Source organism: Pteropus alecto, unplaced genomic scaffold (genome assembly GCF_000325575.1).
Source record: "Pteropus alecto unplaced genomic scaffold, ASM32557v1 scaffold7, whole genome shotgun sequence".
Lineage (NCBI taxonomy): Eukaryota > Metazoa > Chordata > Mammalia > Chiroptera > Pteropodidae > Pteropus > Pteropus alecto.
This window is the reverse complement of record NW_006494614.1, coordinates 27,770,689-27,786,335: the sequence shown is the minus strand read 5'-3', so window position 1 is coordinate 27,786,335 and position 15,647 is coordinate 27,770,689. Positions and strand designations below refer to the sequence as shown.

General features: G+C 33.8%; 1 protein-coding gene across 6 annotated transcripts in view; it reads left to right on the top strand.

Annotated features, from left to right (window-relative positions):
* PHF3 (PHD finger protein 3) overlaps positions 1 to 15,647 on the top strand; it is a 73,461-nt gene that overhangs the window by 31,962 nt on the left and 25,852 nt on the right. For 4 of the 6 annotated variants that reach the window (XM_015600430.1, XM_006926411.2, XM_015600429.2 and 1 more), the window contains 2 exons: positions 8,243 to 8,404; positions 12,430 to 14,218. In XM_015600430.1, coding sequence (XP_015455916.1) covers positions 8,263 to 8,404; positions 12,430 to 14,218 — 1,931 coding nt within the window. In that variant the 5' untranslated portion in view covers positions 8,243 to 8,262. Of the gene's footprint in view, positions 1 to 7,058; positions 7,252 to 8,242; positions 8,405 to 12,429; positions 15,121 to 15,647 lie in introns of those variants that run through there. The other 2 variants (XM_015600431.2, XM_025042539.1) reach the window with 2 other exon arrangements.

Here is a 15,647-nt window from a genome sequence, read left to right as displayed (position 1 = left end):
ACCTGTCCCCTTTCTATTCCTTTTAATAGCCTAAGCATGCTCCTGCTTTGAGGTCTAGATACTTGATGTGCCTTCTAACTAGAAAGCTGTTCCCTTAACTTGTTGAGGCTTTTGCTGAAAAGTCACCTCAGCAATGTCATCGCCAGGGTTCTCCTAACCTATACAGTACCTTTTGGGAAATAGGAAAGGCACCCTTTCTCCTGTGCACAGCTTGAAGAGCAGACAGAGGTCTTGATTTCAGTCTTTACTTTTCTACTGGGCCAGCAGCCATTGTGTAATGAACAACCAGGACAATTACCCCTGGCTTTTTCTGACCATTTTAGTTCAAATTACAAACTATCCTTTGTTCACCTCTCTGGTCTCCCTATTACTCTTTGAATTTATTCATATGATTTATCTAACACTATATTATTTGTCTCACCTTCGTTAAACTAAAGGTTCATGGAAACTTTTTAAAAAAAAATGTATTTTATGGAAAACATCAAACAAAGTAGTGAGAATAGTAAATGAACCTCTATGTACCTGTTACCTAGCTTAAACAGTTAATAATTAGTCTTGTTTCATTTATACTCCACTCATTTTCCCTCCTCTCATTTTCTGCCCAAGATTATTTTGAAGCATAGCCCAGAAATCATATATAGTATGTCCTCGAATAATGTCATTTAATATAATGTCATTTTGTTATAACATTGATGAGATGCCATAGGAACCTAACTCTTGTTTATATCAATTAGCCTGTTGGTAAACTGGTTTTGTTACTTGTGGTTTTGCTTAAAGTTGCAGAACCTTTCAGTTACTAGCATGTATCCCTAAATTAAAGAATTCTTTATTAAAAAAAAAACTACATTAATATCTTGCCTAAAACACTTAAAGAATAATTTCAGATATGTAGTCAGCTTTCAGTTTCTTTAACATTATTATTTTTTCACAGTTTGAATCAGAATTTAAATAAAGTCAATATATTTAACTGGTTGATGTGTAAATTAATGCTAGTTTGTATTTCAGTCTATATTAATTTTCCCTACCTTGATATTTACTTGTTGAAGAAACTGGGTTATTTGTTATAAGAATTGTGTATCATTTGTATCTAGAATAATCGAGGCCTACATGTGACACATAGTAGGTGCTCAGTAAAGGTAAATGATTTATAGTATTTTAGGATAGAATTAAAATGTTAAATTTTTAGGAAATCTTTTCACTTTTATATTAGCTTGATAGAATAATCTTGGCAATAAGAGCAATTTAGACAGTTGAACAGGGTCAGATGAAGGACATTTAGGACTATAGAAAGGTATTTGAAAAGATCTGTCAAGACATACTGATGATGGCCACTGTTTATTTAAGATATTATTGTCTGTATATTAAGCACTGTGTTAGAAGCTACATTAATTTCTTCAATTTTCATAGTAACCTTTCAATGAAGGGTGTAAAATCTACATTTTCCCAGTGAAGTAATTGAGATTCAGTGGGGAAGTGGAGAAGTGGGTGCTTGTCATTAATGTCTTTCTTAACAAACTTTATGGAACTAGAGATGGCTAAAACCATATGCATGTATACCTGATAAAAAAAGAAAAACTTAAAAAACGTGACACCAAGAATACTACTACCCTCTGCATAGAAAAACTTTGTTTAGTGTATATCTTTTTAGCTGCTTTTTCTAGGCATTCAATACATACATTACACATTTTTTTAAACAAAATATTTTTAAGGTGAGACATTAGAAAATGCAAATAAGAAAGGGACAGAGCTACTCAGAAGTAATATCATTTTGGTGTATTTGTTTTTGGGGTGTGGGGCTGTGGGGAAGAGAGGATATAGAGCTTGAGAAACAGTCACACTGTACCACATGCAGTTCTTTCTCTCATATAATGCCCTTTAGCATATTGAAGACTGAAAATCTGCAGTAAAGAAACTTTTACTTCGTTTTAAACCATTGTTTTTCTTTTAGACTCGTTTGGTAGAAAAACCCCTTTCCATGAAATAGTGGCCAGTTTTTTCCAGAGTATAAAGTTGAGTTTGGCAAAAGTTGAAATATTTGTGCACATTTAAATATGACTTTAGAATGTGTTAAATACAGATTACAGCAGAAAGATTGGATAATTTAATAGTGTTGGAGTAATTTAAGACAGCATTCTGAAGAAAAATTAATTTTGGTTGACAACAAAAAATACTAAAATAAGGTAAACAAGGGAAAATACTTGCATTAAATAGGTAACAGATATGACAAAAAATTCATGTAAATTATTGAGAGAAAAACACATTAAGATGAATAGGAGAGTAGACAAAGCTAAACAAATACAAGAAGGCAGTGCAGTATACACATCTGAAATGTTCAAGCTTTTTTAGTAACCATGTTTCTTTAAAAATCTGAAGCTGGTGCCAGTGAGTTCTTAATCGAGACTTAATATGAAGTTCTTTATGGAAAATCATCATATATAAAATGGTAAAGTACATTTTAAATATATGTAAAATATATATATTTACTTTCTTTGACTCAGTAAACCTATGTTTTAAAGTTTACCGTAAAGAAGGCATTGAAGAAAAAGTATGTGTATAGTGAGTGGTATTATTTATATTTTTCAAATTACGAACATGCTTATATCTAAAATTTACCCCCAAGTGATTAATCGTAACATATAACTTGATGGTGTATATCATGTCACAGACTCCTCTTGGAATAACTTATGACTCATCCATGAAGGAAAGAACTCGAAGGGAGGAAGCAGAGGCTGGGTGGTCTTCTGCAGTGTTATGGGAGAAAGCTGTGGATCTCTGTTAAGAAGATGCATTCATGTATTTTCTTTGTCAATTTCAAAACACAAGCCCTATAAAATAGATATCTAACCTTTATTGACTCCGCAAAGATACCATGTTTAGCTTTTTTTCTCAAATCTGATACTTAATGCCAACTTTTATAATAGAGGAAATAACTGTCTTAGAAGTAGTTGAGTTGAGTTTGGCCTTTGTACTGCCAGCATAAATTAAGGGATGTCAAATGTGAAGAATTCCGTACTGTACGGTGGTTCTCCTTTTTGTGTATTAAAGTGATTTAAATGAATCTCAGTTGTTGAGAAATTTAGGAAATTTAACTTGAAATGGTTTAGTTTTATTTTCTTTTTATCTCATTTATCCCTTTTGCCAAAAGGATAGATTGGAATGAAATAGTCTGAAATAAAGTAGTATCAGTCAGTGTTAGGAGGACTTCATGTAGACTTGACTGGCATCAGAGCTCAGCACATTTAATTAGGGCCGTTTGGGAATGGGGACTGGAGAAATTTTAAAGTGATTTAAATTCAGGCTCAAGAAGATTTCTGAGTATGATTATAGATTTTATGCCCAAACTTCCAAATGAGAATAATACCTAATTCTGGAATGTGGGAGGGAGTAAAAGAAACATGTTTTTTTCCTGCATGGCCCAACTGGCTATACACTTACCTCTTAAACAATTCAAGACATTGCCTTTTATTTTTCCCATAACCCAAAGTTCCCATTTTAGTGGGTGTTTTGAATAAGACTGGCCACTTTTTATAAAAGTTGGATCAGATACTGAATCTTAGTTTGCCTTATAATCCTTGAAGGGGGAGGTGTGGGAGGTCCCTGAGAACAGGCAGGGAGACTCTGAAACAAAAGTTAACTGTTAATATGAGGCTTTTTAAGTACCAGATACTGTTCCAACTACCTTTATACAAATTAATTGATCATCAGCAAACCTGTGACCACTTGTATCTCCATTTTATAAAAGAATTTGAGGCACCGAGAAGTTAATTATGTCCTTTAGTTGTTGGCGGGAGAGCAGGAGAGCCCTGGAAATGTTGGAGACAGTCTAGAGCTTGGTTTAATGTAGAGATGGCCTTTTTTGAGATGAAGGAAATAGTTTGCCAGGAGAAGTAGGAGTACACAAAAGGCTGTATTCTTGGAAACACCTCTGAGAAACTTCTCAAATGCCGTCTTAAGTATTATTCCAGTTGTAGGTTGTTGATTTATTTTGCCTGATGATGGGCCCTCAAGGCATCACTTACTTTATAACTTATTTCTCAGTACACACAAACATGCTCAGATCTCTATCGATTTTCTCCTCCTCTTCTCCTTCCCTCTCTCCATTTCCCTCTTTTGCCCCATTTTCTCTCCATTCCTATTCCGTCATCTCACTATTTGTGAGGGTGATTCTGCCTATTTCACCTTTTTCCCCATTTCTGTCACCTATATAGAAAAACCATCTTTTATCCCTTTAACTGATCTTTTCTGTCTTTTGCAATTACACTTTTTAAAACTAAAGAGACTGTAGTTGCCATTCTTCATTTATTTGCTTTTTTAACCTCTTGTTGTTTGACCCTCTGCTTCTGTGTCAATTAGTGTATTTTTCTCCCTTTTTTCTTTCTGTAGCAGTTAACTTTCCTGATCCTAATTCCTTGAAATTCTCCTTACTCTTCTTTTGTCATGTTACATTATCTTGATGTTCAAAAGAAACATCAGTATATCCAAATATATCCAAAAAAGTGAAGTCATAACCTTATTCCTAAATTTCCAATTTATCTTTTGGTTAATGGAGACATTTTTTTCTCATAAACGTTTCCATTTTCCTGGTGCTTTCATTCCCTTAAATGTTTCATTGAGATATTTCTGGAGTGTCTTTCTATATACCAGGTGGTTTTTCTAGGTTTCGAAGTTTCAGCAGCAAATAAGAGATAAAGTCCCTGACTTGTAGAGCTTACATTCTAGTGGAGAAGACAGTTAATGAACAAATATTTGATTGTATGACAAAACATGTCTTAAAGCATAGGTCTCTAACCCCCAGGTGGCAGACTGGTACTGGTCTATGGCTTGTTAGGAACCGGGCTGCACACAGCAGGAGGTGAGTGGAGGCGGTGGGCAGAGTGAGCTGACTTCACCTGTGCACCTGCTCCCCAGTGTTAGCATCACCGCCTTAGTTCTACCTCAGATCATCAGGCATTAGATTCTCATAGGAGCACCAGTTCCTGGTGCCATAAAGGTTGGGGACTGCTGTCTTAGGGGATAAAGTACGTATGCTAAGGATTAGTGGGCAATGATGAGAGTGTGTGCTATTTTGGATAAAATCATTAGGGAAGGTTTTTCTGAGAAGGTGATGTTTGAGTGAAACGAATGAAACAAGAAAGTTAACCATATGCATATCTGGGAGAAAAATGCTCCAGTTAGAGGGAATATCAAGTACAAAGACTCTGAAATAGCCTTATGCTTTCCTGTATGCAGGAAAGGCCAGTGTGATTGGTACTGATTGAGTCATAGAGAGGAGATATGTCAGAGAAATTGTTTGAGGAGGATCTTCTTAGGACCCTTTGGGATATTGGTAAGGGTTTGGAGGGTCTTAAACAGAAGAATGGTAACATGATGACTTAATATATTAGAAGGATCACAGTGATGACTGGGAGAATAAACTATTTGTGGGGCGCGGGTGGGGGGTGATGGCACTAGAGGAACCTAGGACACTAGGAGACTATTATAGTCTTGATGAGAGATGATGGCGATTTGAAGTAGAACGTTAGCTGTGGAGGTAGTAAATGGTCAGATGAATGGTATATTTTGTAGATAGAGCTAGCAGGATATTTCTTGGGTGTAGAATATGAGGAGAGAGGAGCCAAGGATAGTTTAATTTTAGGCTTGAACAACTGGGTGAGTGAATGGATTTTCCATTACTGGGAATACCCCTGGAAGGGCAGTTTTATTGAGGGGAGGGAAAATTGGTGGAATCAGTATTTATTTTCAGTATGTTAAGCTCGAGATACCTGTTATACAACCTAGTGGAGATGTCATATTATATTCTTCTGGAGATCAGCTATGAGTTGGGGCTGGAAATAACTTTGGGAGTTATCCAAGTATAGATGGGAGTGGATGAGATCACTTAGGGAGGAGTTAGTAGAGATAAAGAAGACAAATGGGAATACTGAAACTTTAATGTCTCCAGCATGTAGACATGTACACGAAGAAGTCTATCAAAGGATATTGAGAAGTGGCTAGCGAGGAGGATGTGATGTCCAGGAGCTAAGTGAGGAGAAAGGGATTCAAGAAGGGGAGAAGTATCAGCTATGTCAGAAGCTGATAGAAAATGGAGTAAGATAATACCTAACAATTGATCTTTGGATCTGGCTTACTAAATCCTATAGCTCTAAAATTCATAACGTATCTTTTCACTCCCTGCCAACAAACTCTGTTATTAATCAGGCTTTAATCACTTTTCTCCTGGACTATTTTCCTCTTTTGAATTGTTCCTTTCTCTCTTAATTATAATACAAAATACATGCTCATTGTAAAAAATGTGGAAAACACAGACAATATAACAATAATAAAAAAAGCCCCAAATTCCTTATTCACCTTGCCACTGGAGATAGTGACTGAAGGCTATGGTGCTTTTGTCCCTACTCTATTCATTTCTATCTGTTAATATTTGTAATGCATATATTGTATATATGCTTTTCTATAAAATTGCGATGAAAAGTAGTTTTAAATTTTGCTTTAAGTAAACATGGTGGAACTATTAATATAATGTTAAAAATTCTTTGAGAATGTATGTGAATGTGTGGCAACATAAGTATTCCATCATGGTGCAATAGCTTTTTAACTGAACAACTCGCCACCTGTTTTTTCCCTAATTATATCTTAAATGAGTCCTGATGAATTTTCCCATCAAAATGTATTCTTCTCTAAGCTTTTAGTACATAGCATAGTGATACTCTGTTTTTGAGAGTAATGCATGCATATGGCAGGAAATGAGAAAATAGTAAAAAAAAGTATACTTTTATAGACTGTTGTTTTAATTTTCATCTGTTTTTCTGCTGATCTTTTTTTCTGTGTGTCTAAATGTACATACACATGCATTTCATTTGTTTGTTACAAGGATTATAGTATGTGTTCTAGCCAGTATTTTTTTTTTTCATAATTCATTCTGTCTTCTATTTTTTATAATTTTGTAGTCAAAGTGTATTAGCAGTTTTGTGATTCTGTTTGTTGTCAAATTGTTCTTCAAAAAGATTGTATCATTTGAAAGTGTATTTATAAGGAATTTTGTTCTCTTTAAATTTTAGGATAGACCACTATCTTGTTGAGCTCTTTTAAATGAAGTTCTACTTGGATACAAAGATGAGGACTAGATAACTTCTTGAGGTTCCTTCTAACCCCTAGGATGAAGATAATAACTAACATTTGTATAGTGCTCTAAAGTTTACAAAGTGAGTTCTCATACATCATCTTACTTGATCCTCACAACAGCCCTGTGAGGTAGGTAGGACAGGTATTGTTATTCTCATTTTAGAGATAAAGAAATTGATAGGTTAAGTGACTTGATCAAGTTTTATTTAAGTATTTTAGCAGGGATTTGAATTCAGGTCTTCTGATCTAAACACATTTTGTTAATAAGATTTCATACAACTGCACGTTTAGATTTGCTGTATGTCCGTTAAGGTACATTTGTTATATAAAGAAATAAATTATATGAAAATGTAGAGTGTTTCAGTGTTATATTTTCTTCAGTATTTCCCATTCCTTTTGCATATCTTCCCATCTCATTAAATGAACCTCTCTTTTGACTAGGAGAACGTAATTATATAGCTATATTAAACCTAACCATTTTCTCTAACATTTGGGGGAGGGGGAAGTTACATGGTGTTTTCCATTTCTCTCCCTCTCCCCCTCTCCCTGACTACCTCCCCCGCCTTCTCCCAACCATGTGTGTGTTTACTACCACTCAGAAGTATATCTGAAACTAATATCGTATGCTAAATGCAGTTGAAAAATAAAAAAATTATTTAAAAAGTATATCTACGATACTTTCACACATGTAGCATAAAGTCTTTAAGTAATAGAATTCCAGTTAGAACTAGAATTTTTGGTTTTAGCATGAACGTATATTACAGGCTTTTCAAGGTATTAAAATCTCATACTACTTTAACCAAAATTGGGATAATTGAGTACTCAGGTATAGTTGCTTATGATGTTTATAAAGGTACAGTGAGAGCGATATTGGCGGTTAAATCAAGAAAGATTATAGCTGATCTTCTCTTTGACTAGTTACCTCATAAGGTAGAAGTTTGTAAAACTGAGTTGGGAGTTTATTAGTTGCAATATCATATATTAGGAATAGACCTAGATTTTCAGGACTACATAGTAGTCCATTAAACTGTCTCACAGTGTTTTCTGTACTGCGGTTAAGTATTTAATGTCCCCAATATTTTTAGAAGTAATTTTTTTTATTGTTTTTGTTTTTTTCTAGTTGTTGGTCTTGACGATATTATGGACGAAGGAGTTGTTAAAGAAAGTGGCAATGATACGATTGATGAAGAAGAACTGATTTTACCTAACAGAAATTTGAGGGACAAAGTAGAAGACAATTCAGTGAGATCACCAAGAAAATCACCTCGTTTAATGGCACAAGGTAATCCTTCCAAAGATTACCTAGAAACATCAAAGGTTTAGGTAGGGACAGATGTTGATAAATTGTCAACTTGCTGAGCATTTTGATAAAATCAATTTTGAGATTATGTGAATTTGTTGGTATAATTTTTAAAAATTTTTATTAAAATTATACATTCACATAATTAAAAGAGTTGACTAGTTCTATAAGTTTCGAGTACTTGCCACCCCACTACTTATTTTTGGTTTCCCCAGAGGAAACTCTATTAACTCTTTTAGCTGGTTTTATTAATTTTTTTGATATTTATTTCCATGTGTCTAAGTGACACGTATATTGCTACTTCTTGATTTTCTGATGTAAGTATTTATTGACTTCCCTCTCTGGTTGATGAAAATTTGGTATTCTTTTCTCCTTTTGTCCCTATCACACAAAAGTACATTTTGTCATCTATCTACTATATAATTTTGTCAGAGCATTAGTAATTTTTTAATGTTACTGTGATTCTATATCCTATCAGAGATGATTTATTTAATAAATCATCTATTTTTCTCTACAACTTTTTATCTTTCTAATTTAATAAGGTTTTGTTCATTTGCTTATAGTTTTATACATTTATTTGTACACAGTTTTCTGCATACATATCAGTAATTATAGCCCAACTCCTTTGCCAGTTGTCTTAATCTTTCTTAAAGATTTTTGTGCATATCAGGTATTCTGTCATTTTCACTTTATTGAAGAAATATCTTGGAGCCTTATGTCTGCTCCTGTTGGACTAGTGTGTTAGCCCTCTAAGCCTAATGGCATAGGTGTCATTTATCCTTTTACCATTCTGAGGATTCTGTTCTGTGTTGCAATTCTTATGTTCAATATTTTGGTTTAACTCCTTCATTTTGGGGACATACCTCTTCTAGTAGTTTCATGAGAAAATGGAACACAACGATATATATTTTTAAATCTTGTGTGTTTGCAGATGTATTTAATCTGCTCTCCAATTGGGATCACGTCCAGTTGAACATAGAATTCAGGGTTAGAAATCATTTTCCTTCAGATATTTGAAAGTGTTGTTCTATGGTTTTCCAACTTTAGTGTTGTTGAGAGGTTCACTCCCCCACCCTGGGCCCCTTATGTTAGCTACTTTCTTCTGGAAGGTTGTGGAATCTCTTCCTCTCTTCAGCTCTAGTGTTTTGACATTTCTGATAATGTATCTTGGTGTAGGTGTGTTTTATGTATTGATCTGCATATTTCAGTAGGTCCTTTTAGTCTGAAAACTGTTGTTGAGGAAATTTCTTGAATTCTTTCATTGGTAATTCCCTTTTTTCTCAGCTCTTGGTTTCTGGAACTCCTATTCAAGTGTTTGATAGCATGGACTAGCCTTTTTTTTTTTTTTTTATCTTGCCTACTTTCCAACTCTTTTTCCTCTATTTGTTGAAATTTTCTCATGTTTATCCTCCAACTTTTTCATCAAGTTTTGCATTTCTGATTTCTAAATCATCTTTTTTTGTTTTGGGAACATCCCTTTTTGTAGCATTCTAGTCTTGTTCACATACTTTTGTTGTGTTTTGTAAGGTACTTACAGTGTTTTAAAAAGTTTTTTGTTGTCTTTCATATAGTTTCTTTTTTTTCTGTAATGTAATTTTTTTTTTTTTTTTTGACTTTTTTGTGTTAAGAGACTCCCAAATTGTCTGATCCTTGATTGTCTGCTCATGTTAAGGAGTAGGAACTAAAACTCTAAGGAACGTTTCAATGGGTTTTGTTAACCCTGAGCATCATCACTCTGGTGATCTGGCTGTGTTGTTTTTTGGGGGAATCTCTGTTGTTAGAATTTAGATTATTCCCCCTTCGGCTCATTAGATTGCTAGCATATTATGGGAGCCCGTGAGAGAAGTTAACTAGGATATATCTGTTTTTACTATATACACATTTGCTTCATCTCACAAATTTTAGTGTATTTTACTTCCATTCTGATCTATAACTGATATTCCTTAGTCTAGAAACTCTGTTTTATACTCTCTAGAGAATAAGCTTTCAGTCTTGGATTAGGACCAGGGAAGGGAAGTTGCCCCACAGATGGAGTTGGAGAGAGGGAAGTAAGGATCTAACTGCTTCTTAAATAGCTTTCAGCCCATCCTCAGGTTAACCACCTGCTTTTATCCCTACTTTAGAATCATCTGGGGTTACCAGTTCCTAAGCCTTTTGAGGTGTTAGTGTACTGGTTCTTGTCAGCTTTGTCAGTTTAGTATTTGTCTTTTTTTGGGATCTCCTACATTAGTTACTTCTTAATCATCTATTAGGCTTCCACAATTATCACAGTTTTCTCCTGTTTTTTCTTTCCTTTTTAGATACATTACTTTTCTGTTGCTTTAATGGGATTTTGAGAAGTGGATTGACTTAGATGCATATATTTAGTTTATCGTTTTTTTCTCAGTTTATATTTTTAATCAGTTATTTGGCCTATACTTGTGATTTTGAGAAATGAAAAAAATAAAATGACCATTGTAGAGAAATAATTTGTGGCCTATATAGCCAGGCTTCCAACTAAGGCATTTGATAATTAGAGGAGAAAAAGTGACTTTTCCTTTGCTCAATAAATCAGTTACTATTGCAAACTAATTTTTTTATCTGAATACCTTCACGGTTGAATATGCTATTCATTTGTCATTTTTAGCGACCACTTAGGTAATGGGTGTTAAAAGTTCATTTATATCAGGACAGATGAATAAAGTAGAGCTGTAAATTACTACAAGCTGTCTTCAGAGCTTTAAAATCATCTAAATATTGATAATAAGCCATTAAAATTTTATATAGCTGAACATGTGATAAACAGTTCATAATCTACTAAGTAATTTTTAAAAGTTGTTGAATACTTAACCTAATGATTAAATAATGTGCCAGGTGCTGGGGGATTTAGGAAGAGTCTCTAAAAATTAGGATGGCCATATGATTTTTTGTCCAAACTGGAACACTTGAGAGTGAAAGTGTGAATCACCTAGGACTGTTACAGACAAATGGGACATATGATACCTTAGAGTCTCACAGTTTAGTGATGTATGACAAATTAGGGAAGTGTTGTAAATATTGGTGCATAGTAAGGGTTTGCATTAAAAAGGAGACTTAAAAAAATGATATTGTTTAGTTTTTATACAGATATGTACAGGTTTGGAAATAGCTTTTTATTTTGTATTTAAGTTTGTGGATTGTTTTTCTACTTAGTGAATTGTTTAGATTTCTTTCTAGTTTCTTTTTATTTTATGTTTCTCCATCCCCTGGAAAATGCATCTGGATAGGGAAAGGAAGAAAAGCTCAAATTAAGATTCTTTGTTAGAAACATTGTTAAAAGTTGGGAAGCTTTTGTAAATTATTTTCATATTTTTTTCATTTTTCTCTTGTGATACAGTTTCTTAGTTTAAACTTTTTTAATTATAATTTGTCTTTTTGTTGACCTACGTCTAATACTCCAATGCATACTTCATATTTTGAATTACTCAAATACAAAAATTATGATATAAGCTAAGCATATTCAGAAAGGAATTAGAGTTCTTTTGAGCCTATGCTTTGAAACTCATAGATGCAGTTTGTAATAGGTGGTTTAGTTCACATTTCATTGGCACCTGAATTTATTTGGTTTTATATATTTAAAAATATTTAATGTTTAAAACTCTATGATAGTCTTGCTTTAAGATGGGTATTAATGTAGACTTATTTTTTGTTTTTAAGATGGGTATTAATGTAAATTCCTTTAACTCATTTTACTCCTAGCTTACTTATAGAAAAGAGACTTGACGAAACATTTCTGTCTTGTAGTAAGGTGTGATAGTCTAAATTTCATAGAGGTTTTTTTTTTTTCCTCTGCCAGAATTTATAGAACGGTGGTAAACAAACATATATATAATCACCATCATGAGTAACTTCAGTACATTTTCATTGAAATGATCAAATGAATTTTGTAGCTCAGAATAAAAAAGTGGTATATTCTAAGTTGTATTAAAATAAAAACACATGGCAAAATAGCTAAGTTATTTTTATTTATTTTTTTTCCCTTGTGATAGAACAAGTAAGAAGTTTGCGACAGAGCACTATTGCCAAGCGTTCAAATACAGCACCTTTAAATAGCACAAAAAAAGCATCTGTGAAGACTGTATCTGCTCCTAAAGCAGGGGTGAAACAACCAGAAAGGGGTCAGAGTAAAGAAGAAGCTTGTACATCACCGAAATCTGAGTACCATAAAGAGAGCAGAAGAAGCAGCCGACATATTGGACAAATTGAAGCGGTACCAGAAGTATCTGTGTCTTTAAGTCATTCTTCAGTGCCATCTTGTCTTGAAATGGAGGAGGAAACTGGATTAGATTCTAAGCAGAAGTGTAATAATCAAGGAAAGGCAAATGTGCCATCTCATGAATTAAATTGTCCACTCCTTTCAGAGACTTGTGATAGTATTGAAGAAAAGAAAACTGAAGCTATGATGGAATGTAAAATCAAGACTGTTAGTAGCCCATTATTTAAGTTTTCAGATAAAGAAGAACCTGAACAGAATGATTCTACTTCAGATAAAATGGATGAGACTGTTGTTGAAGAAAAGAGGGCAAAAGGAAAAGTTGAAGAAGAATCAAAGGAAATAGTAAAATTATCCCATGAAGGTGACCAAATTGTTGAGGAACCTGCATCTTCTGCTGCTCTCTCTGGTGATGCTGCTTATACAAATCCAAATAAGACTGAAAAAAACCTTGTAGGTTTGTCCAGTTCTGTGGATGAAGTAAATGAATGTAATTTGGAATTGAAGAATACCATGGAAACTCCTGATAAAGCTAAGAACTCCCTTCATAGAAATGAAGTAGAACCATTGAGTTATTGTAAAGACATAGAGTCTAATCATAAGCAGTTGGAGAACACTGAATTTGATAATTCAAACTTAGAGGTGGTTGATACAAGTGCTTTTGAACCAGAAAGTAATATTTTAGAAAATGCTATTTGCAATGCACCTGACCAAAATTCAGAACAGTTGAATATTGTTGAAAGTATTAAAATGGATTCTCATGAAACAGCAAACCTTCAAGATGACAGAAACAGCCCTTCAAGTAGTGTTTCTTGCTTAGAGTCAAAAAACATAAAATCCAAACACACAAAACTTGTAATTCATTCTAAGCAAAATATGACCACAGATACTCTGAAAAAAATTGTTGCAACAAAGCATGAATTAATGCATAACAAAGCTAAAGTTAATGTCAAAAGTGTGAAACGAAATGCAGATGAACCAGAATCTCAGCAAAATTTTCATAGGCCAGTCAAAGTGAGAAAAAAACAAGTTGATAAGGATTTAAAGATTCAGAGTTTCAATTCTGGGGTTAAATCTTTGAAAAATCAAGCTCATTCTATATCTAAAAAAAAACAAGATCAAAATTTAGTACAAATTTCTAAACCTGTAACTCATTCTTTGAGTGATAGACTTCATGGTCATCCTGGTTGCTCTAAAGAACATCATCCTCCTACACAAACTGGACATTTATTACATGCCTGCCAGAAACAGTGCCATAAACCCCAGCAGCTGGCTCTAGCAGTGAAAACCAATAGTCATGTAAAGGAAGTACTTGAACATGCTGGTGGTATAGAACATTTTAAGGAGGAGGATAAACTGAAACTAAAAAAACCTGAGAAGAACCTACAACCTCGCCAAAGAAGAAGCAGCAAAAGTTTTTCTTTGGATGAGCCACCATTGTTCATTCCAGATAACATAGCTACCATAAAAAGAGAAGGCTCAGATCATAGCTCTTCATTTGAAAGCAAATATATGTGGACTCCCAGCAAGCAGTGTGGGTTTTGCAAAAAACCACATGGCAACAGGTGTGTGTGTGTGTGTGTGTGTGTGTGTGTGTTTGTGTGTGTGTGTGTGTGTATGTGTGATGTGTACATTGAAGAGAAATTGCTTTTTTTAGGGTGAGATTAATGTGAGAACTTTTTTTATAGAAAGAATTTCTATAAAAGAATTATTTAACATACAAAGACTTTTACAAAAACATCAATCCTGGATAAATGATAGAAACATGGAGCCACTGAATTACAAATACATCATCCTAGAATATTTCTAAAAACATAGCCTGACCAACAGCTAGTATATATATGGAAATGTTTTGTCATTGTAACCAGTTAGAGAATATAATTTAGTGATGACATCTGGGGAAAAAAACTTTCTGCTAATCAGAAAATTGTTACTCAGTCTTGGGTCTGTAAGTTATATATTTTATTTGGCTTGAGAAGAACCTAGTAATAAAGTGTGAAGGTCATAATGCAAATTTTATTTTTCTTTTGAAGACTTTTTTTTTTTTTGGTAAAATGGCACACACTCTAACAATACCACTACTTCGTAACTATCAAACTTGACCTTGGAAGGAAATTTGATAGCTAACGTAACTGTTAAATTACCTGGGTGAATTTTGTATGTAACATGGAATGGCATAAAAACATGTATTTATTTTTGAATGTTCAGCGTTTTGAAGGATTTCTTTCTTGTGAATTCTAATCTTTTAAGAAGTGATTTTAGCACTGTCCTTTGACATTCTTTCCTTAGGATTCAATATTTCCTACTTTTATGACACTGCTTCCTGCCCTGTATTTTATTTGCTAGCTTTTTAAGAAAGGAAACATGAAGTGGAGTTTGCAGCTGCAAGATTATCCTGTTCAAGTGTTCAGATTGCTGCTGGAACTTCTATCAACATTGATATGATAAAAGAACATTATAACTTGCACTTTGTACTCTTGTCCTTACTCATGAAAGTAAATGTTAAAATGACTTTTCTCAGCACTTTCAGATTACATAAAAATGAAACTCTTTAGGGAGGGACAGTTTAGTAAAGTGTTTTATAATACATTATTTTGCTTTTGGGCAGTAGTGTTTGGGGAGTGGGTGGGAGATATTGGGGCTTTTTGATAAAAAAATAAGTTTATATCAAAGGATTTCCTCATTTGTGATTTGGCCTGTAGCTTATTTTTAGCATCAGTGGTTACTTAACAACAACATAGTCTAGGTTTTAAAAATTGAGACTTATTTGAATATAGTGCTACATTTGCCATCACTTATGTGTTCTTTATGGCTTATTTTTTTTATTTTTTAATTTTTTTTAGGTGAGGCAACCTTTGGTTGACCTCACAGATTTCAAGGACCTTGTCAGCTTACAGTCCCTTATTTTTTAATTTTTTATGCCTACAGCACCTGGTCTTCCTAGGTGGTCTCCCATCCAAGTACTAACCAGGCCCGACCCTGCTTAGCTTCTGA